The sequence below is a fragment of the Chrysemys picta genome, chromosome 4, assembly GCF_011386835.1.
Source record: "Chrysemys picta bellii isolate R12L10 chromosome 4, ASM1138683v2, whole genome shotgun sequence".
Classification (NCBI taxonomy): domain Eukaryota; kingdom Metazoa; phylum Chordata; order Testudines; family Emydidae; genus Chrysemys; species Chrysemys picta.
Window position 1 is genome coordinate 86,648,174 of NC_088794.1, and position 23,939 is coordinate 86,672,112.

General features: G+C 46.9%; 2 protein-coding genes across 8 annotated transcripts in view; both read right to left on the minus strand.

The window, feature by feature from the left end:
* Positions 1–13,595, minus strand: part of PLEKHH1 (pleckstrin homology, MyTH4 and FERM domain containing H1) — a 95,851-nt gene extending 82,256 nt beyond the window's left edge. For 3 of the 7 annotated variants that reach the window (XM_065592912.1, XM_065592910.1, XM_065592909.1), the window contains exons 1-2: positions 13,016–13,152; positions 3,145–3,312 (exon numbers count right to left, since the gene is read on the minus strand). In XM_065592912.1, coding sequence (XP_065448984.1) covers positions 3,145–3,312; positions 13,016–13,066 — 219 coding nt within the window. In that variant the 5' untranslated portion in view covers positions 13,067–13,152. Of the gene's footprint in view, positions 1–3,144; positions 3,313–13,015; positions 13,154–13,317 lie in introns of those variants that run through there. The other 4 variants (XM_065592915.1, XM_065592914.1, XM_065592913.1 and 1 more) reach the window with 3 other exon arrangements.
* Positions 13,596–18,011: 4,416 nt separating this feature from the next.
* LOC135983120 (myb/SANT-like DNA-binding domain-containing protein 2) lies at positions 18,012–20,540 on the minus strand. The gene is made up of 2 exons (XM_065592924.1): positions 19,455–20,540; positions 18,012–18,526 (listed from the first exon to the last, which is right to left on the minus strand). Exons 1-2 carry the CDS (start codon positions 20,005–20,007, stop codon positions 18,024–18,026), a joined length of 1,056 nt encoding a protein of 351 aa, XP_065448996.1. The 5' UTR covers positions 20,008–20,540; the 3' UTR covers positions 18,012–18,023.
* Between the last annotated feature and the right edge of the window lie 3,399 nt (positions 20,541–23,939).

The following is a 23,939-nucleotide window of genomic DNA, read 5'->3' on the forward strand; positions in this document are numbered from 1 at the left end:
TCCTTCTCGCCTCTCCCCTCCTGATATACCTTAAGTATATGGGGCCTCGCTCTTTGACCTTTCACCAAACCACATCACAAGCCATACAGCTGGTTACAGAGTAACTTGATCACTGAACCAAACTGTTGAGATTAGGGAACAAAGGGCCTATTGCTTTGACTGAAGGGCAGGATTAGCTCCAGAGTCGCTTCCCTTTCAGTAAGGGGCTCCCTGAAGTGGGTGACTATCCCACTGCCCCTAGCCAGGATTTTGTCAAAAGTTCTATGGAGGGGAGAGTCAATCAGGCTTATGGGGGTGTTCATGCTTCAGAAGGAAATTTAATAAACAGCTTCATTAGTTTGATGTGGATTTAGTCTAAGAATTTCCATGGAAAGAAATAAAACTAGGAAATGGCTACACACAGCCTAAGAAATGAGACTTAGATTTCCTGGGTGTCATAAAAGTTGGTCTGGCTGCCTTAATACCAGGCCTACACTCTGGCTCTATACAGTGCGTAAAGTCTGTTTAGCTGCACTGGCTTTAAAACTGGTTGGAAAGTGTTCCCAGTATAGACAGGCCTTGGAGGAGCTCAGCTCAGAAGCTGCCGTCCCAAAATGAAGTGAGCTGAGAGTTTCTCAGACCTGTATGAAGTGTGGCATGAACAGGACTGGAACATTCTATATCATGTTAGTGCAAATGTAATTAAAGTGAAAGTAAGATTGGAAAAAAAAAAAATCCACTACAGGGGCTGAGATAACTGTGCTTTCTGAAGGAATGTAAAAACCAAGGGATCCTAATGTAAAATGGAGCAAAAACTGATGTAGGTCACAACTATCATCAGGGACAGATTAAAAGCATTAGGATGTCTGCAGCTTGCAGTTACTTAGCTGTGACTGAAGGAAATTGCTACCACCGTACAAATAACTGATTGGCTGAACCCTCTTAAATTGGATTATCATAAACCACATGTTGGATCCAGTGAGGGAATCAAAAGCAAACTATAAGCTGTATTAATACAGGCATGAGGCTAATAAACAGGGGTCCCAGAAAACTGCATGTGGCTGAAAGTACTATTCTTAATTTCTAAAGGTTAATCCTGTGCCTCATGCTTTGTGGGAACCTGTAGAAAGGCAGTTAATAGAGCTACGCTAGCAGAAAATAATTTCACATGAAGAGTTCAAGGAATGAGCTTTGACTTGCAGCCTTCTACAGAACATAAATACACCTGCTGTTACCAGAGCACTTCAGTCTCACTTCCCAGACAGATGTTTTTTTCCCCCTCTTCAAAACACTGATTAATTAAAAAAAATACAGAGAAATCTGAGAAATCTTAGAGAAAGAGAAATCCAGGCCTGTGGGGAGAGGGGTGCGGAGAACTCCTTTTCCCATCCTCCCCAACTTTTTGAGTGAATTTAGTGGACAAGAAAGCGAGGGACAGACAAAACAAAAGTATTTTTTTAAGACAGAAAGGCGCTATGCAAGCTTCCCTGCACAACGTTGACAGTGCGTCTCAGTCCTGAGTGGCTGGTCCCCTTGATAGCTTTGGCCTGCCCCTCTAAGCTCTTCTAATGGCACCCCAAAGCTCTTCTAATATAGGGTTACCATACGTCCGGTTTTTCCCGGACATGTCCGGCTTTTCAGCAATCAAACCCCCGTCCGGGGGGGAATTGCCGAAAAGCCACACATGTCCGGGAAAATGGCCGGCACTTCCTCTCCCCCTGCAGCTCTGCTCCACTCCTCCTCTCTCAGATTTACAGAGCCAATCTGCCCGAGCCAGCGCTACTGGCTTCGGGCAGCCCCCCCCGCCTCCGGACCCCGAGCCCCCAGCCAGGCACTTCTCCTACCTGGCTCCAGCTGAGCTGCTCCCGCGGTGCAAGGTCCGGAGGCAGGGGGGGGCTGCCCGAAGCCGGTAATGCTGGCTCGGGCAGCTCGCTCTGTAAGTCTGAGGGGGAGGAGCCGAGCAGCTCAGCTGGAGCCAGGGAAGGGACATGCCCAGCCAGCTCTGGGTCCTGAGGCAGGGGAGGGCTGCCCGAAGCCAGCAGCTCGGCTCTTACATTCTGAGAGGGGAGGAGCAGCTCAGCTGGAGCCCAGGTAGGAGAAGTGGGGTCCGGAGGCGGGGCTGGGGGGTGCTGAGCGGGCCGGGGGGGCCAGGGGGTGCTCAGCCGGGGTCCGGGCCGGGGGGTGCTGAGCGGGCTGGGGGGCCGGCGGGGCTGGGGGGTGCTGAGCAGGCCGGGGGATGCTTGGCCCGGGGGCCAGGGGGTGCTCGGCCGGGGATTGAGGGCCGGGCCGGGGGCCGCTGAGCGGGCCGGGGGGCCGGCGGGGCTGGGGGCCGCTGAGGGGGCCGGGGGATGCTCGGCCGGGGGTCCGGGGGCCGGCGGGGCCAGGGGGTGCTCGGCCGGGGGCCAGCCCAGGCTGGAAACGCCGGGGGGGGGCAGCCTGGGCCGCTCCTCCTCCCCTCACACCCCCCCCCCCCTTACCTGCTTCAGGCTTCCCGCGAATCAAATGTTCGCGGGAAGCAGGGGAGGGGGCGGAGTTGGGGCGGGGACTTTGAGGAAGGGGCGGAGTTGGGGCGTGGGCGGGGCTGGGGGTGGGGCCGGGGGCCGGTGGAGTGTCCTCCTTTTGGAGGCTCGAAATATGGTAACCCTATCTAATACCAACCCAATCCGGACCTGCTATTGTTGGCCCAAGATCCAAATCAACTCTGCTATTGTATCTGTGCCCTGCAGCAGTCAGAGTCCTTCCCTGGATAGAGACTGCCAATTGTGCCAGACAGTGTGGTGGTGTGGACAAACAAGAAGCTGGAATGAGCCTGTCAAACTTCTTTCATTTGTGACCTGAGACAAAAATCTCAACAAAGGTCTCCGGAGGTGAAAAATTAAAATATTAAATTCAAGTGAGCCACCAAGGAGCCTTTGCATCAAATGAGTCTGACGGTATAGTATGTCAGATGCACAGGACCCAATTTCCATTTACACTAATGCCACTTTACACCACGCTGGGAGGCACGTCACCATCAGGCTCTTTAACAATACAAAGTGACCATAGTGTAAATGGGAATTAGAGCCAGATGTAGTACAACTGATGGATTGTTTTTGCTCATTGATTTCACCACTTAGCCCAGTAATAGGAAGGTAGACACATTCTAATACGTAGCTTTGGCCTCACCTTCTCAGCTAGTAACTCTCGGATCTTGCTAGCCTGAAGACGGAATTTGAAAAGCTGGGTTTCCAATGTGAGGCACCGTTTCTGCCAGTCCATGCAGCTGCTATTCTCCATTGCAAGCTCTGCCATGACAAAGCTCTTTGTCTGCTTAGGCAGATCCTCCAAGATGCTCTAAAAAAAACAAAAAAACACCACTGAGAAAAGAAAAATACAAACTTTGAAATGGTTATTCTGGCAGGGCTTTTTTCCTTTAGTTCCTGTCCGAGAGCGTGTAAGTGAGATGCCTTCTCCCAAAGCTTTTGGCTCTAGCCTACAATGTAGGCAGTTGAATAGTGTAGGTTTCCTCCATGCTGTTGTGGTGTGTCCTCTTGAAGCCATCGGACCTTTAACACAAGAACTCCAACACAGCCACTAGGACTAGTGGTCAACATTAACAAAAGATTTGTCTGATAATAATAGTCAATGTTAAGGTTTTTAAACTAAGGGCCGGGGGAAAGCTGACAGGTGTGGAGGAGCACATGGGACAGAGACATTGCTTAGGGGATGATCTATTAATGGAGATTCTTTATATACTAGTAAGGAGGAGAGGATGGAAAATGATAAAATATGGGTAGGATCTGATGAGAAACAGTCAAATGAAAAAGAGTCCCATTCAATTACATCACATAATGGCACACAGAGAAAAAGTGACAATTTTTTTTAAGTGCTTATACACAAATGCTAGAAGTCTAAAATCTAAGATGGGTGAACCTGAGTGCCTCGTATTAAATGAAAATATTAATATAATAGGCATCACAGACACTTGGTGGAATGAGGATAATCAATGGGACATAGTAATACCAAGGTACAAAATATATTGGAACGACAGAATAGGTCATATTGGTGGGGAAGTGGCATTTTATCTGAAAGAAAGTATAGAGTCAAATGAAGTAAAAATCTTAAATGAACCACACTATACCATGGAATGTCTATGGATAGTAATTCCATGCTTGAATAATAAGAATATAACAGTAGGGATATATTACCGACCACCTGACCAGGATGGGGATAGTGGCAGTGAAATGCTCAGGGAAATTTGAGAGGCTATAAAATTTAAAAAAAAACCCTCAATAATAATGGGAGATTTTAACTATCCCCATATTGACTGGGTACATGTCACCTCAGGATGGGATGCAGAGATAAAGTTTCTTGACACCTTAAATGACTGCTTCTTGGAGCAGCTAGTCCTGGAACCAACAAGAGGAGAGACAATTCTTGATTTACTCCTAAGTGGAGCACAGGATCTTGTCCAAGAGATTAATATAGCTGAACCACTTAATAATAGTGACCATAATATAATAAAATTTACCATCGGGGGGCGGGGGGGGGGGGGGAGGAGAGAAGAGAAGAGAAGCCCACCATGGTAGCATTTAGTTTCAGAAAGGGGAACTACACAAAAGTGAGGAAATTAGTTGAAAAGAAATTAAAAGGTACAGTGCCAAAAGTGAAATCCCTGCAAGCTGCATGGAAACTTTTTAAAGACACCATAATAGAGGCTCAGTTTAAATGTATACTCCAGATTAAAACACACAGTAAGAAGACCAAAAAAAAGTCATTGTGCCTAAACAAAGTAAAAGAAGCAGGGAGAGGCAAAAAGGCATTTATTAAAAAGTAAAATTTAAATCCTATTGATGAAAATAGAAAGGAGCATAAACTTTTGCAAGTGAAGTATAAAAATGTAATTAGGAAGGCCAAAAGAGAATTTGAAGAACAGCTAGCCAAAGACTCTAAAAGTAACAGCAAAAAAAAAGTGAAGTATATCAGAAGCAGGAAACCTGCTAAACAACCAGTGGGGCCACTGGATGATAGAGATGATAAAGGACCCAAGGATGATAAGGCCATTACAGAGAGACTAAATGAATTCTTTACATCGGTCTTCATGGATGAAGAGGTGAGGGATATTTCCAAACCTGAGCCATTCTTTTTAGGTGACAAATCTGAGGAACTGTCCCAGATTTGAAGTGTCGTTAAAGGAGGTTTTGGAACAAATTGATAAATTAAACAGAAATAAGTCACCAAGATCAGATGGTATTCACCCAAGAGTTCTGAAGGAACTCAAATGTGAAATTGCAGAACCACTAACTGTGGTATGTAACCTATCATTTAAATCAGCTTCTGTACCAGATGACTGGAGGATAGCTAGTGTGATGCCAATTTTAAAAAAAGGCTCCAGAGGCAATCCTGGCAATTACAGGCCAGTAAGCCTAACTTCAGTACTAGACAAATTGGTTGAAGCTATAGTAAAGAACAGAATTATCAGACACATATATAGAGTCAACATGGTTTTTGTAAAGGGAAGTCATGCCTCACTAATCTACTAGAATTCTTGGGTGGGGAGGGAGGAGAGGCAACAAGCATGTGGACAAGGGTGATCCAGTGGATATAGTATACTTCAACTTCCAGAAAGCCTTTGACAAGGTCTCTCAGCAAAGACTCTTAAGCAAAGTAAGCAGTCATGGGATAAGAGGGAAGGTCCTCTAATGGAATCAGTAACTGGTTAAAAGACAGGAAACAAAGGGTAGGAATAAATGGTCAGTTTTCAGAATGGAGAGAGGTAAATAGTGGTGTCTCCCAGAGGTCTGTACTGGGATCAGTACTATTCAACATATACATAAGTGATCTGGAAAAAAAAGGGGTAAACAGTGAGGTGGCAAAGTTTGCAGATGATACACAAATACTCAAGACAGTTAAGTTCAAAGCAGACTGTGAAGAGTTACAAAGGGATCTCACAAAACTGGGTGACTGGGCAATAAAATGGCAGATGAAATTCAATGTTGATAATTGCAAAGCAATGCACATTGGACAACATAATCCCAGCTATACATATAAAGTGATGGGGTCTAAATTAGCTATTACCACTCTAAAAAGAGAGCTTGGAGTCATTGTGGATAGTTCTATGAACACATCCACTTGGGGTGTTCAAAATTTGAACACTGATCTGAATTTTTAGCAAATGGCCCCTATCTTTATAACAGGATGAACCAATATCCCAGATTCTGAGTGGGAGTCCAGGAGAGAGCAGTTCCTCTTGTCACTGAGGAGAACCAGGATGTATTGTGCACAATCCCCCCTAGAGCCCCTCCTGGGTAGCTTTGCTCCACTCTAGCACCAGTGCCACCCAGCATTTACAGTACGCAGTTGGTCTGGTCCCTTTGTATCTTAAATGGGTTGGATGAAGTGGATACATATAATTGTTAACTGGAAGGTAGGACTTCTCACTTACAGGAAAAGGGTGAATTGGAAAGACACTGAGATTTCCAGTCAACAGGAGGAGGGCAGATAGGATAGATGAGTTTTCTGACTCAATGGAATAGTGAGTTGGGGGAAAAAGGTATTTGTGGATTGTAAAGGAGAATAAAATGCAATATGTTGTCAGTACTTTGGGATTAGGGACGGTCCAGTTTCTGGTCTTTATTAACTAGAAACACCAGCATCCTCCTTTCTGTATAGTGTGTAGATCTATGTAGTAGTGGATCTATGAACTAATGTGGTGAGTTGGTGGTGGTCTGAGAGTGTGTAACCATATTAGCTGTCTAGAGTGCAGAGTGGGTGGGTAAGAGTGTTCCTGGTCTATACTCTGCAGCTGAGCGGGGATGTGGGGACAGAGTTACGGTTGAATAGGCAATGTGATGTATTCGTAAATAAATAATTTACAGAGATTGTATGAACATAAGAATGGCTTTACTGGGTCAGACCAATGGTCCTTCTAGCCCAGTTTCCTGTCTTCTGACAGTGGCCAATGCCAGGTGCTTCAGAGGGAATGAACAGAACAGGTAATCATCAAGTGATCCATCCCCTGTTGCCCATTCCCATCTTCTAGCAAACAGAGATTAGGGACACATCAGAGCATGGTTTTGCATCCCTGCCCATTCTGGCTAATAGCCATTGAGGGACCTATCCTCCATGAATTTATCTGGTTCTTTTTTGAGCCCTATTATAGTCTTGCCCTTCACAACATCCTCTGGCAAAGAGTTCCACAGGCTGACTGTGCATTGTGCGAAGAAATACTTCCTTTTGTTTGTTTTAAACCTGCTACCTATGAATTTCATTTGCTGATCCGTAGTTTTTGTGTTATGAGGAATAAATAGCACTTCCTCGTTTACTTTCTCTACACCACTCATGATTTTATAGACTTCTATCATATCCCCCCTTAGTCGTCCCTTTTCCAAGATGAAAAGTCCCAGTTTTATTAATCTGTCCTGATATGGAAGCAGTTCCATACTCCTAATCATTTTTGTTGCCCTTCTCTGTACCTTTTCTAATTCCAATATATCTTTTTTGATATGGGGCAACCAGATCTGCACCTAGTATTCAAGATGTGGGTGTACCATGGATTTATATAGAGGCAACATGATATTTTCTATCTTATTATGTTTCCCTTTCCTGATGAGTCCCAGTATTCGGTTAGCTTTTTTGACTGCTGCTGCACTGTAACCTTTCCCAGCAGGACTTTCCCCACAGCCTGCCAATGTGTATCTAAGCACGAAAACCTGCTACTATGTGGGGAAAACTAGGAGGGTGGGGGATGGGGACAGACATGGACAGATTTGTCTCTTGACTAAATATTTAAAGTTCACATAGCCAGAAAGTCCACTTCATTAGGAAGCCAGGGGCTAAGTGTCCTCCTGCAGGACAGCAGTCATAGTAGGGCAAACCTTTGGCTGCAAGCTATTTAAGTGTTGAAGAGAATAGGGGAGATAAAGCCTCATTCATTAGGCTTCTGGAGAAACTGGCACTGTTATCCAGACTGGAGCATATTCAACTAAGTTTATGCTTCCATTTGCAAACTATAATGTCCCCATTCCATCTCCCCAGAATCACATGCCTAACAGTCTGAGAGATCAAGGGTGAAAAAGACCTTTTAGTAAAGCTGGGCAAATACCTTAAATATGTTCCCCAAATATTTTCTTGACTAAAACTTGGGATTTGTTTTGTCCTTTGACTGCACCCCTTTCATGTTCGTATCCCACTAATATTCTAATGCATAAGTTTACCAGCAGGAATGGTTGCCAAAACAGTGAATTTACAGCAATATACACGTTCAACAACTATTCTGAATTTTGAACTTTCAGTTGCAAGTACTTACATTGGAGGAGTATAACTCTTAGATTGGTTCCCAATCAGGAAACAGAAATAATACCATGTGACCTTCTTTACTTAAAACCAGCTAGCCAATCTACCTTGGCAGCATAGGGGGCTAAGAAAAATTGTGTCTGGAGGACCCTGACAATTTTTCATGGATTTAGGGGACCTATTGTGTCCTAATATAGCAGCTGTAAAACAAGGGTAATTTCTTTACAATGGGAAGTAGCCTGTTTGAGAGCAGAAAGAGATGCAGCCTCAGAAAACTTATTAAAAGTTATTGCACACAGGGGGGATGCTGCTGGATCTAGGCAGTGGTAGCAGGGACTTTGGGCACTTACTTGCTATTTAGCATGCAGAGTGCTAAACAGTTGGGACATTTTTAACCAAAAGCCTCCATGACAGGTTTCTGAAGGTCTAAGGTGCTACAGAGAAGACATAGTCCACTCATTCAATGCAGAGAGCTATGCATCAAGAGACCAGGGCTCTTCTGCCAGCTTTGCGGTTATCTCATGCTGTGATACTAAGCTAATCACATTATCTCCCTGTGCTTCATTTCCACCTCCATCCTTCCCAACCTGTAAATGGAGGAGTAATAAAAACATATCTACCTTTGTTAAAACACTCTGGATGAAAATATGGAAGGTATAACAACTTGAGTTTTAAATTTTTGGATAATTTCATGAGCAATAATCATATCAGTACCTATGCAGACTACAACGAGGTACTCAAGTCCCACACCTTCTGGCATGAGCTGGTTGCTACAGTTCACTTCAGTTCCCAGCAGTCAGCTATCCATATCATATACACTACCAATACCATTGTCGTTAGGTGGTGGTCTTGTTGGCAGTCTCAGCAGAGAGGCTAAAATGAATGGGGTCACATACTGAATTCCTTTCACACCCTGCAAGTGGTCTTTACCAGACTGGGGGCAGAGTATGGTATGCCTGCACTACTGCTGCCTATACAGTATCTTTGCTGTGCAATCCAGAAATAGATGACTTCAATATCCAAGGCTGTCAATCTAGCACCTTCCAATCCAGTTGAAGTTCTCTCATTCTCTCTGTCACACACACACACACTACACACACCCTAACACAGGTGTTCCAATCAGTGCTTAATTTGTGCCAGGGTTTGCCAGGGCTGAGCCCTGGCACCTCTAGGTTTGGCAGTTCTTAGTCCCAGCACCTCTGGGCTCCCGGCCAGCAACTGCCACTCTCCAGCCACCCTGCTCTAAAGGCAGTGCAGGCATCAGCCATAGTGCAGAAGTAAGGGTGGAAATACCATACCATGCCACCCTTACTTCTGTGCTCCTGCTGGCGGTGGTGCTGCCTTCTGAGCTGGGCACCCAGTCAGCAGCCGCCACTCTCCGGCTGCCCAGCTTGAGCCCTGGCACCTCTTTCATTACAATTAAGGACTGGTTACAAAGACATTTTGGTGCATTACCGTGAAACACCATAAAATGATGCTAGTGAGGGTGGGCGAGCAGGGAAAAGTGGAAAGTACAAGCCCAGTACTCCAAGTGTCTAAACCACAGTGAAAATGACATTTAAAGGTTTGGCTCCCAGTTTCCTCAGGTACCAGATTCCAAGAACAATTTTCAGGGAGGATGCAGTGTTTTAGCTTAGTACTGCAACATTGTACCCAGACAATCCCGCTATTGTAACAGATACAAATTCTTCCATCCCTCAGTGGGAACAAAACTAGAACTGAAAGACAAAACATCCACAATCCTATGTCCTTGTTCACATCTAAAAGAGATTATACAGTTTTGTATAAAGGTCACAGCCAAGGTTTAAAAACCCTGCATTTGACCAGCTTTATTTTTCTCCTCCGTAACTACTTGCAAAGTTCTGATTTTTTTTTTTAAGGTTTGTTTTCCAAATATATGCACGAGGAGTCTTACATACAAAATGTAATAGAATCATTGAATTCAGCCACCTAGAATCCACAAGCAACCTTACAAGAATGAACTGGTGTGTGCTGCCTCGCCTCCTTCTGTAATCCTACAACAAACTAGTGGAAGGCAAAAATATTCAACAAAGACACAGCTTTTAATTACTGAGCCCCCAAACCAGCAAAGCACAGTTAAACATGTCCTTGAGTAAATAACTGAATAGTCCAGTTTACTTCAATGGGACCTCACATGCTTACAGTTAAGCACACACTTAAGTGCTTTGCTGGACTGGGGCCATAGGTGCCGACTCTGTGGGTGCTCCAAAGTTAGCGGGTGCTCAGCAGCCAAGCCCCCCCCCCCCCGCACACCGCATCCCTGCTCCTCCCCTGCCAGAGCTTCCCACCCCCCTGCCACCTGAAAGCTTAAGACTTTCCAGGAAGGATGGGGAGGAGCAGGAATCTGGCACACTCAGGGGAGGAGGCGAAGAAGAGATGAGGTAGGGGCGGGGACTTGGGGGAAGAGGGTGGAGCAATGTCAGTACAGGGCCGGGGACAGAGGCGGAGGGGAAGGGGGTCCAGCACCCACCGGGCAGAGGGGAAGTCGACGCCTATGACTGGGAAGTCGACGCCTATGACTGGGGCTTAAGTGCTTCAGCCCTGGCAACCCAACCCCTACCCCGACCTGGGGCTGAAGCCCTGAGCCCAGTGTCCCATCCCTCCTCCCCCCCAGCTGGGGCTGATGTGCCCATATTTCCACATGAACTGTGAATTAGAGTTCCAAGTCAGAATGTACATTCATTTAATACAGAGGAATGACATTGCTCAGGATCTGGCACCTGATGTAGTGGGGAGTGTGCCTAGGAAATCCCCATGGAAGTAACAGACCTGTTCAAAGAATAGCCTTCTACAAGCACAAGACCTAAAACTATACCAAAATACACAGAGCTCGCTCCTCTCCACATCACATTTTGCACAGCCCAATACAGCACGTATATCAATTTCACCTCTATCCATGGTCCCACCCACACCAGTCACATACATATAGTCACAGTTTCCTAGGCACACTCACCACTACATCACAGTGTTTATATCAAGCACTAGAGACGTACACTATTACTTTAAAGCCAGTGGGTGTGCAATGATCACGAAAGGTTGAACAACACTGTATAACTATGGTGCTTTATCAATGAAGTTAGAACTCTATTCTAATATGGCTGTTTGGACAGAGATCATAAGTGAAACCCTGCTCTCTTTTTATACTGGCATAAACAGATTTTAGCCTCACATAGATTTAAGGCCAAAAGGGATTGTTATGATCATCTAGTCTGACCTCCTTTGTAACACAGGCCATAGAACCTCACCCAGTAATTTTGGCATATAGCCCATAACTTCTGGTAGAGCTATAACATATCATTTAGAAAATATCCAGTTTGGATTTAAAGACTGATGGAAAATCCACACAATCTAATTATATGGCTGAACTGTTAGTTTTCCTAATTTGATTTTACCCCATATGAAATATTTGGGATATTTTTGCTTTAAAAAACTAACAACAACTAATGCCTAATCCCCCTAATGGAAAAAAAATAATAGAAATGTTAATTAAAAGTCAGACGTAACAGCTGCATTCTCAATACCTGTGAAATAGAAAGCAGCTACTTAATCTAATAGGGGCAGGATTTTCAAAACTAGGTGTCTAAAGCTACATTCTTAAATCCATATGTACACACTTAAATAAGTGGCCTGATTTTCAAAAGTGCTAAGCGCCAACCAGCTCCTGTTGAAGTCAATGAGAGCTGTTGAATACTCAGCACCTTGATTTAATCCGGCCACTTATTTAAGTGCATAAATATGGACTTAAGAACCTAGCTTTAGACACCTAGTTTTTTAAATCTTTGCTGCAGCTATAAAATTTTTGATTAACAGCAAAGATGAGCCTGACTCCAAACTCTGGATCCAAGAATTAGGGGACCTAGGTCCAATTACAACTTTGGGAAAATACAAATCTGGATCAGAACGTTATGGTTAATGGGTGACTCTCTAGTAGGACCACCTAACATCCCTGAACTTTCTGATGTTCTAGCCTTGATACAGCGAGCTCCTATATTTTCCACTAAAAGCCTTTTGAAAATGACAAAGAACAAAGTGATCAAGCAAGATGATTGTAAAAGCTCTAAAGTAAAGATCTTCGTGCATGTAGAGTGTTAGGAGAATCAGTCGTATTGTATTGTGAATTTTGTTTATTCCCTGCAAAAATGAAAGCCAGACAGTATTTCCATATCTCAACTACACATTTCTCCACGCTAGAGCATCTACTTAAGCATCTGCTGGTCGGCGATGTTAGAATCAGCCAGTCGGTGTAAAAGAATAAATGCTTGGAACTGCCCGGACAATGCCCCAGATTCTCTCCCTAGAGGCTCAGTTCAGCTCGGTGTGTTTCGAAGACTCACAAAAAGGAGTCAGTGAAGGTGCTTTGCTGCGTCTCAGCTGAGCGGCGGGAGGCTCCTCCTGGCTCCCGTCAGAACCCAGCGCTGAACCTCCCCATTAACCTAACGCCTCTTCTCGAGCATCCTGTTCCCCCTTCACGCCGTCCCTCGGTTTTCCCCTCAGGGAATGTTTCGGAGTCACCGAGAAACCCGGGCTGACTAGGGTGTCACTCGCGTCTGTCACGTCGAGCTCGCAAATCCAGGGTGGGATGCTCAAAGCAGGGGGAAAGAATAAGGCGAAAGACGCCGGTCTACGAGCCAAAGGGCAGGTTGAGCTAACCGAGGAAAGGAGTGGGCCGGGCCGGGCCCCCCTTTCTAGCCATGCCAGAGGGATGAAGGGGGAGAGGAGGGATCACCGATTTGTCACTTACTCTGTACGGACGTTGTTCCCCATGGCCCCGGGCTAGCCGGAGGGCCCCCATGACTTGGATTTCTCCTCCTGACCCCTCCTGCAGCTTAATAACCAAGCGCCAGTCACCACCGCTCGCCCAATCCTACCCCCGGGCCAGCGCGAGCCCCAGCAGCACCCCCTAAAGATCCCGAAGAAGCCCCCGCCTGGCTTCTCGGCATAGAAGAGCGAACAACCAGCGCCCGACGCTCCGGCTGGAGGCTGCTTTACAGTCAGGTGCGGGGACTGCCCGGGGACAGCAGCCTCCCGCCCCCACGGCCTCACCTGCGGCCGGCTGCTCATGGGCAGGAGCTGAGCAGCCCAAGTAGCCGGCCGGGGGGGCACAGGGACGGCTCCGAGGCACGAAGGGCTCCCAGCGGCTGACCTTGTGTTGTTCTTGGGGGCTGGTGCTGAAGAGCGGGGCCGTGCTCCTGGGGCGCTCCTGCAGCCGGCGAGGCGCGCGGTTCCCCTGGGGACGCTCCGAAGCCACGCGCTGCTCGTTTCCGTCCCATTCAGCAGCGCTGTGCCATGCTCCCGGGCGCTCCGCTCGCCTTAAAGCGGGAGAGCTCGGCTCGAATAGCAGGGGCAGCCCTCCAAAGCAGCACAGGAACTGACATCATCGGCCCCGCGCTTTTAACCCCTTCTCTGGCCCTGCGGGGAGGCAGCCAGACCAGGCCAGGCCGATTCTCCAGTGAGAACTGAAATATTGAAAAGCCTGGATTGGACCCAGCCTTCAGTCCCACCCAAAGTGCTCTGGCATTTTGGGGAGGCTGAGTGGAATATGGCATTGAATAGCTATAAAGAAAACAGGCCACCTGCTTGCCTCAATAACTGGGGCTCAGCCACTCCTGGCTGACTCCTTTTCCACCTGCTTGGACAAGATCTCTTTACTCGGCCTTCACTCTATGCAGGTTCACCAGCATTGCATCTTCAGCTGCAGCTCCGCCCAAATGCCCTGAGGCTTTTTTGGACACAGCTAGGCAGGCCTGGGAACTCCCCCAACCTAGCAGGCATGGCTGGAGGGCAGACTCTCCTTCTTTGACTCTTGCATACTGGGATATAAATCCAGCCTTGATTCCTTGACTGCACCGAGAATCCCCTCTAAATTCAGCAGCATGAAATCCCGTATCCATAAGAGGAGCAGATCCCAAACCTGTACTGAAATAGTGAGTGTTCTGCAGCCAGTCCCTCCAACCTAAGGAGGAGTTTCTGTGCCTGATCCTGGGTGGTCACCACAGCTCACTTCTCCCACTCAGTTGTGTACACAGTTGCCTGTAGTGCAGCTGGGGCACTAGCCTCCTCCAAACTTCCATGCCGCATTGCAGGGTATTGTACACACAAGTGAAAGGGTGGTGGCAGTAGCAGGGTGCTGGGGTCTAGCAGAGGGGTTGTGGCCTGAGTTCAGGTGGCATTAAGGTGCAGGGAAAGTGGCGGTTAAGTGGTTGCTGGGTCTTATAGCTGAAGTCTACCTCAATCCATTAGCAGCAGAACCTAGCTTTCACTGCATGCTCAGGCCATTTGCAACAATGCATATATAAAGTCTGGGGAACACAGGTTCATGATTTCCAAAGTTTTTAGGGGTGTCCACTCTAACATGCCAAATGTTTTATCGGGGGAGATAGGCATTAGCAGCCATCTCTTCAGATCTACGGAACATACTTGCTGGATACTAGGGCAGGCTATGTTATTTAAACGGCGCTCGAAAGCCACCTGTCTAGCCTCCCTCAGCATCTTGCTGAGGTGTGTGTGTGTGTGCTGCATGCTACTGTCCTCTGTTGGAGAGAATATATAATCAGCCTTCCTTGTATGCTTCTAGGGCAGGGGTTCTCAGACTTTGTACTGGTGACCGCTTTCACACAGCAAGCTTCTGAGTGCGACCCCCATCCCCACCCCCCATACATTAAAAACACTTTTTTATATATTTAACACCTTTATAAATACTGACCCCCAGATTGAGAACCCCTGTTCTAGGGGCTGTTTGCAGAGTAGTCCCTTTAGTTCACTGGGTGGAGTCTGGTGTGTGTGCAGAAGAGAGTTGGGCCTAAACTCAAAACCAAACATCCTCAGACTTTGTAACTTAGGGTATGTCTACACTACGAAATGAGGTCGAATTTATAGAAGCCGGTTTTATAGAAATCAGTTGTATACAGCCAATTGTGTGTGTCCCCACATAAAATGCTCTAAGTGCATTAAGTCGGCGGACCACGTTCACAGTACCGAGGCTAGCGACGACTTCCGGAGCGTTGCACTATGGGTAGCTATCCCACAGTTCCCGCAGTCTCCGCCGCCCATTGGAATTCTGGGTTGAGATCCCAATGCCTGAATGATGCAAAACAGTGTCGCGGGGGGTTCTGGATACATGTCATCAGGCCCCTCCCCCTCCGTCAGAGCAATGGCAGACAATCGATTCACGCCTTTTTACCTGGGTTACCTGTGCAGACAACAAACCACGCCAAGCATGGAGCCCGCTCAGCTCAGCTCAGCTCACCGTCACCATATGTCATCTGGGTGCCGGCAGACGTGGTACTGCATTGCTACCCAACAGCAGCTAATTGCCTTTTGGCAGTAGATGGTGCAGTATGACTGGTAGCCTTCATCAGCAATCTGGGTGCTGGCAGACGTGGGGCTGGCAGACGTGGGACTTCATTGCTACTCAGCAGCAGCCCCTTGCTTTTTGGTAGAAGATGGTATATTACGACTGGTATCCGTCGTCGTCATACTGCCTTCCCAATGACGATGATGGCTATCAGTCATAGTATGCTATTTTCTGCCAAGCGCCCAGTATTTTCTGCCAAGCACCCAGAAGATGACGAGGGCTATCAGTTATGCTGCACTGTCGTCTGCCAGCTTAAGATGTAAAAAATAGATTTGTTCTGTATTCATTTGCTTCCCCCCTCCGTGAAATCAACGGCCTGCTAAACCCAGGGTTTTGAGTTCAATCTTTGGGGGGGCCATTCTGTGTGACAGTTGTTTGTGTTTCTCCCTGATGCACAGCCACCTTTGTTGATTTTAATTCCCTGTACCTGTACGCCATGTCATCACTCACCCCTCCCTCCCTCCCTCCATCCGTCAGATACTAGTTTCGCGCCTTTTTTCAGACCAGACGCCATAGCACTGGGATCATGGAGCCCGCTCAGATCACCGCGGCAATTATGAGCACTATGAACACCACGCGCATTGTCCTGGAGTATATGCAGAGCCAGGACATGCCAAAGCAAAACCAGGACCAGCCGAGGAGGCGATTGCAGCGCGGCGACGAGAGTGATGAGGAAATTGACATGGACATAGACCTCTCACAAGGCACAGGCCCCAGCAATGTGCAAATCATGGTGTTACTGGGGCAGGTTCATGCCGTGGAACGCTGATTCTGGGCCCGGGAAACAAGCACAGACTGGTGGGACCGCATCGTGTTGCAGGTGTGGGACGATTCCCAGTGGCTGCGAAACTTTTGCATGTGTAAGGGCACTTTCATGGAACTTTGTGACTTGCTTTCCCCTGCCCTGAAGCGCCAGAATACCAGGATGAGAGCAGCCCTCACAGTTGAGAAGCGAGTGGCGATAGCCCTGTGGAAGCTTGCAACGCCAGACAGCTACCGGTCAGTTGGGAATCAATTTGGAGTGGGCAAATCTACTGTGGGGGCTGCTGTGATCCAAGTTGCCAGGGCAATCAAAGACCTGGTGATATCAAGGGTAGTGACTCTGGGAAACGTGCAGGCCATAGTGGATGGCTTTGCTGCAATGGGATTCCCAAACTGTGGTGGGGTGATAGACGGAACCCATATCCCTATCTTGTCACCGGCGCACCAAGCCACCGAGTACATAAACCACAAGGGGTACTTTTCAATGTTGCTGCAAGCCCTGGTGGATCACAAGGGACGTTTCACCAACATCAACGTGGGATGGCCGGGAAAGGTACATGATGCTCGCGTCTTCAGGCACTCTGGTCTGTTTCGAAAGCTGGAGGAAGGGACTTTCTTCCCGGACCAGAAAATAACCGTTGGGGATGTTGAAATGCCTATCGTGATCCTATGGGGACCCAGCCTACCCCTTAATGCCATGGCTCATGAAGCCGTACACAGGCAGCCTGGACAGTAGTCAGGACCTGTTCAACTACAGGCTGAGCAAGTGCCGAATGGTGGTGGAATGTGCATTTGGACGTTTAAAAGCGCGCTGGCGCAGCTTACTGACTCGCCCAGACCTCAGCGAAAAGAATATCCCCATTGTTATTGCTGCTTGCTGTGCGCTCCACAATATCTGTGAGAGTAAGGGGGAGACATTTATGGCAGAGTGGGAGGTTGAGGCAAATCGCCTGGCCGCTGATTACGCACAGCCAGACACCAGGGCGGTTAGAAGAGCACAGCAGGGCGCGGTGCGCATCAGAGAAGCTTTGAAAACGAGTTTTGTGACTGGCCAGGCTATGGTGTGAAACTTCTGTTTGTTTCTCCTTGATGAACCCTCTGACACCCCCCCCCCCCGGTTCACTCTACTTCCCTGTAAACCAACCACCCCACCCTCCCCTCCCCCCTTTGAGCACCGCTTGCAGAGGCAATAAAGTCATTGTTACTTCACATTCATAGACTCATAGACTTTAAGGTCAGAAGGGACCAGTATGATCATCTAGTCTGAGCTCCCGCATGATGCAGGCCACAAAAGCTGACCCACCCCCTTTCCCTTGACTCAGCTGTTGAAGTCCCCAAATCCTGTGATTTAAAGACTTCAAGTCGCAGAGAATCCTCCAGCTAGCGACCCCCGCCCCATGCTGCGGAGGAAGGCGAAAAACCTCCAGGGCCTCCGCCAATCTACCCTGGAGGAAAATTCCTTCCCGACCCCAAATATGGTGATCAGTAGAACCCCGAGCATGCAGGCAAGATTCTCCAGCCAGACCCTGGCATTCTTTATTAATTCATCACACAACTAGGGGGATAATTGCCAAGGTAGCCCGGGATGGGTGGGGGAGGAGTGAAGGAAAAGGACACACTGCAGTTTAAAACTTTAACTCTTATTGAAGGCCAGCCTTCTGATGCTCGGGCAATCATCTGGGATGGAGTGACTGGGTGGCTGGAGGCCCCCCCACCGTGTTCTTGGGCGTCTGGGTGAGGAGGCTATGGAACTTGGGGAGGAGGGCTGTTGGTTACACAGGAGCTGTAGTGGCGGTCTCTGCTCCTGCTGCCTTTCCTGCAGCTCAGCCATACACTGGAGCATATCAGTTTGATGCTCCAGCAGCCGGAGCATTGACTCTTGCCTTCTGTCTGCAAGCTGACGCCACCTATCATCTTCAGCCCGCCTCTTGCTCTGTTCATCCTGCGATTTAGCCCGCCACCTCTCCTCTTGTTCATATTGTGCTTTTCTGTAGTCTGACATTGACTGCCTCCATGCATTGTGCTGTGCTCTGTCAGCGTGGGAGGACATCTGGAGCTCCGAGAACATATCATCCCAAGTCCGCCGTTTTCTCCTTCTAATCTTCACTAGCCTCTGCGAAGGAGAAACATTTGCAGCTGGTGGAGGAGAAGGGACAGGTTAAAAAAGACACATTTTAGAGAACAATGGGTACACTCTTTCACGTTAAATTTTGCTGTTCACATTACACAGCACATGTGCTTTCGTTACAAGGTCGCATTTTTCCTCTTATATTGAGGGCCTGCCGGTTTGGTGTGAGAGATCACTCACGCAGTGCCAGGCAACAGATTTCGGCTTGCAGGCAGCCATGGTAAGCCACAGTCTTTTGGCTTTTTTAACCTTCTTAACATGTGGGAATGGTTTCAAACAGTAGCGCCTTCATTTCCCATACCAAGCACCTGTTGGGTTGGCCATTTAAAATGGGTTTGCAATGTAAAAGGAGGGGCTGCGGTTTCTGGGTTAACATGCAGCACAAACCCAACTAACCCCCCTCTCCCCCCACACCCAATTCTCGGGGATGATCACTTCACCCCTCCCCCCACCGCGTGGCTAACAGCGGGGAACATTTCTGTTCAGCAGAGCAGGAATGGGCACCTCTGAATGTCCCCTTAATAAAATCGCCCCATTTCAACCAGGTGACCGTGAATGATATCACTCTCCTGAGGATAACAAAGAGTGATAAGGAATGGATGTTGTCTGCGTGCCAGCAAACACCGGGACCATACACTGCCATGCTTTGTTATGCAATGATTCCAGACTACGTGCTACTGGCCTGGCGTGGTAAAGTGTCCTACCATGGCGGATGGGATAAGGCAGCCCTCCCCAGAAACCTTTTGCAAAGGCTTTGGGAGTACATGAAGGAGAGCTTTCTGGAGTTGTCCCTGGAGGATTTCCGCTCCATCCCCATACACGTTAACAGACTTTTCCAGTAGCTGTACTGGCCGCGATTGCCAGGGCAAATTAATCATTAATCATTAAACATGCTTGCTTTTAAACCATGTGTAATATTTACAAAGGTACACTCACCAGAGGTCCCATGTGTGCCCTCAGGGTCTGGGAGCACGCCTTGGGTGAGTTCGGGGGTTACTGGTTCCAGGTCCAGGGTGATAAATATATCCTGGCTGTTGGGGAAACCGGTTTCTCCGCTTCCTTGCTGCTGTGAGCTATCTACATTATCTTCATCCTCATCTTCCTCATACCCCGAACCCTCTTCCCTGTGTGTTTCTCCATTGAAGGAGTCAAAGCACACAGTTGGGGTAGTGGTGGCTGCACCCCCTAGCATGGCATGCAGCTCCGCGTAGAAGTGGCATGTTTGCGGCTCTGCCCCGGACCTTCCATTTGCCTCTCTGGCTTTGTGGTAGGCTTGCCTTAGCTCCTTAATTTTCACGCGGCACTGCTGTGCGTCCCTGTTATGGCCTCTGTCCTTCATGGCCTTTGAGACCTTTTCTAATATTTTGCCATTTCGTTTACTGCTACGGAGTTCAGCTAGCACTGATTCATCTCCCCATATGGCGAGCAGATCCCGTACCTCCCGTTCTGTCCATGCTGGAGCTCTTTTGCGATCCTGGGACTCCATCATGGTTACCTGTGCTCATGAGCTCTGCGTGGTCACCTGTGCTCTCCACGCTGGGTAAACAGGAAATGAAATTCAAACGTTCGCGGGGCTTTTCCTGTCTACCTGGTCAGTGCATCTGAGTTGAGAGTGCTGTCCAGAGCGGTCACAATGAAGCACTGTGGGATAGCTCCCGGAGGCCAATAACGTCGAATTCCGTTCACACTACCCCAATTCCGACCCGCTAAAGCCGATTTTATCGCTAATCCTCTTGTCGGAGGTGGAGTAAAGAAACCGATTTAAAGGGTCCTTTAAGTCGAAAAAAGGGACTTAGCCGTGTGAACATGTCCAGGCTTAATTCGATTTAATGCTGCTAAATTCGATCTAAACTCGTAATGTAGACCAGGCCTTAGGTTACCCATCTCTAGTTTGCAGCAAAAAGATTGTGAATTCTGGTTCAGGTGTTGCACTTCTGTAGCAGTTACATTAGCAGGATCCGGATGACTTCCACCAATTAGGTAGTTTATAATAACAGCAGAAGTTCCCATCGGCATAGCCAGCTGCAAAATAATTTTCCCACATTAAATCACACCAGCTGACATACTTGTACTTTTGAGGTGCCTTGCTTTTGAAGCCAGGGAGTGCAACTTTGTCTTTTGTCTCCAAGGGGGTGAGGTTTGGCTTGCTGGGGAGTATGTACAAGCACTAAGTAAATTGTGTAATGTGACTGTAAGGACAATTCCTAAGTTTAGATTGCTGTTGAGATCATCCATCTACCACAGAGGCAGAGCTTTGAGACAGTATGAAATAAACAGGGGTTAGACAATAGAACTAATTTAGGGAAGAAAGGGATGAAGAAAGGAGCTAAATCAGATCTTATTACTCTAAGCAACACTGTACATTAAACATACTCAGGTAACATCCTGGTTACAGTTACAGTTATCCAACCCAGGGATGTCCCTTAATCTACCCAAGTTCAATTGTAGTCTCCCATCTCATGTTCGTAACACAGTTCCGCCTTCTGATGGAATCCAAGCAGAGAAGCAATGGGCAGCAAGTCAGGCACTCAGCACTAGTAAAAAGGCTGATCATGTGATGAAATCAGTAACATATTAAAAACAATATTAGGCCAAGATTTTCAAACTTGAGTGCCTAAAGTTAGGCTCCTAAATCCATACTTAGGCACCTAAATCAGTTTGATTTTAAAAGGGGCTGAGAACCTAGCAGCTTCCGTTGACTTCAGGGGGAGCAGACTCAGACTTACAAAATTTTCTGGATTTCAAGGGGCATTCTGCATGTTGGTTGAATCAGGCAGCCTGTCCTGCTGCACCAGAAAGGCAGACAATGATCCACAGATGCATGAGAAAGATAGGAAGGAAGCTGGGCTGAGATAGGCAGAGAGCTGGGCAGAGGTTGGCAAGGAACTGGCAAGAGACAGAAGGTGAGGGCAGGGACAGGCAGGAACCTGAGCAGAGATGGACCTGGTAATGGCAACATTACCACTTTCCACCCAAAGAGATTCCCCCAGGGATTCCCACTTCTGCTGCCAACAGTACCCGGAAGAAAGGGACTCTGGTTGCTAACAGTGTGTTTATGTTAATCATTATTCCTGTTGGTTAAAGTATTGTAATAAATAACCAGTGTCAAGGTACCTAAGATTTGCCCAAAGGGTTTCCTTTAGGGGAGAAAGGAACTTATTGTGACTGAGGTATTTATTTTTGTCCCCCTGGTCCAGGTTAATAGTGTTTAAGACCAGAAGGAGACCTTTAAGATCATCTGAACAACACAGGCCGTAGAACCTCACCCAGTAATTTCTGCATCAAGCCCATAACTTCTGGTTGAGCTATAGCAATTTGTTTAGCATGGGATTTGGGAGGAGTTAAGAACAGGTAATGGGCCACAAATGAGTGGCTTGGTTCTGCAATTTGCTCTGATAAATTAATCCAAGAACACCTGAGGAGAGGCTGACCACAAATTAAGGGATGTCTAAGAGGAGGAATAGGAGCTATTTCCTTATGGATCCCCTGCTATCCTCTTCTTCATGCTTCTCAACCAGGAAATGTCTCCACCAGACTGCACAGCCACCAGTTTGTGTCAATCTCTTAGTCTGGATTTTATGAGAGATTTTTGTTCTCTCTTTAATGTCACTGGGACAAATTCTCCTCTCATTTACACCAGTGAAGCCAGTAGGGTTGCATCAGTGTAACTAAAATGAGAATTTGGCCCACTGTTTTTCCCAGGCAGTGAAGCATGACTCCTGAGTCCCAGGACATTCTTCAGCCACTGAACTTTATACAAAGCAACTCCCCAGCGAACTGCCTACACACACCTAGCCTTGGTGCTTTAACTCCTTGAGTGCTGAAACCCTACCATAACTCACCCCACAGACTCCTGAGCTGCCATTTCTCTAACACAGGAATCCTGTAAGGCTGCAGCCCATTGAGCCTTAAGATGTTACCTCTGTTAAACAGTATTAATAATAATTAATAGCAATAATAATAAATTGCAATTTATTAAGAATGGGATTTGGGAGGAGTTAAGAACATGTAATGACCACAACTGAGTGGCTTGGTTCAGAAATTCTCTTTGATATGTCAATCCAGGAACATTATAGCAATCCCTTTCAATCCATAGACACATCAGTTGGCAGAAAATAAAATTCAGTATAAACAGCAAAGAACTTGATAAAAATAAAGACCCCTCTAAGGGATCCATGTTTAGCATTGTTACAATACCAAAACACACCTCACAGTGCTTTGCTAGGAGCACCATTTTAGAAATACATGGGCAGAAGGACAAAATATTTTGGTGCCAACATCTAACAAGTTCTTGAGCCAAAGACTATTAACCCTGAAGTAGTTTTAAAAAGAGCTATATGCTAGGAAACTAGAACAGAGGAAATACTACAACCCATATGCCCCATTGCAAATGGGAGAGAATGTTAAATTCCTAACAAAATGTGACTAGCAACCTGTCAAACTAACAGCTATACCATCCTCACTGAGGGCACATATTAAAACCACCCCTACATGGGGAACAGAAACATCTGCACAAAACCCAGAAGGACATGGTCTCTTTCTTTTTTGAGAATATCCAGTGTGCTCCTGACAGTGCTTTTATGCTAACAGAAGTAACATGGACCCACATCATTATTGACTGTGAAAAGCACAAGAAGCAGCAACCACAGATTCATAGTAGGAGATCCACCTCATTGGATAAGTAGATTGCTGCAGGAGGAACTGATGTGAGAATAAGAAGTGGCCACAGTATCACACACCCAGTAGTTAGTATTAGTTTGTGATTATTAATTTTTGTTGCTCTTATATTTTATGTCCATTTGATTTTTTTTAAGGGAAAAAAATTTGGAGTCGCTGGCTACTGACCCTGTCATGTGACCGAGGTATTTATTTTTGTCACCCTGGCCCAGGTTCATAGAGTTTAAGACCAGAAGGAGACCTTTCAGATCATCTAGTAGTCTGACTTTCTGAACAACACAGGGCACAGAACCTCACCCAGTAATTTCTGCATCAAGTCCATAACTTTTGGCTGAGCTATAGCTTATCTTCCAGAAAGATGTCCAATTTTGACTTAAACACTTCATGTGATGGAGAATCTACCACATCCCTAGGTAAGTTATTCCAGTGATTAATTATCCTCACTGTTAAAACAGTGCACCTTAGTTCCAACCTGAATTTGTTTGGTTTCAACTTCCAAGCATTGGATTGTATTTTGTTTGCCTTTTTCTGATAGATTAAAAAGAAATCTACTGTCAGAAATCACATAAATACTCATAGGCTGTAATCAAGTCTTACCCTTCTCTTGGATAAACTAAGTAGATGTTTGACTTGGTCATAGGATTGGGACCAGGAAATAAAGTCCAGTTTCTTATCAGCACTCCTGTATGTATCAGACCTTTATTACCTTGTCTTCACTGTTAAATAAGATGTATTTTTTAACCT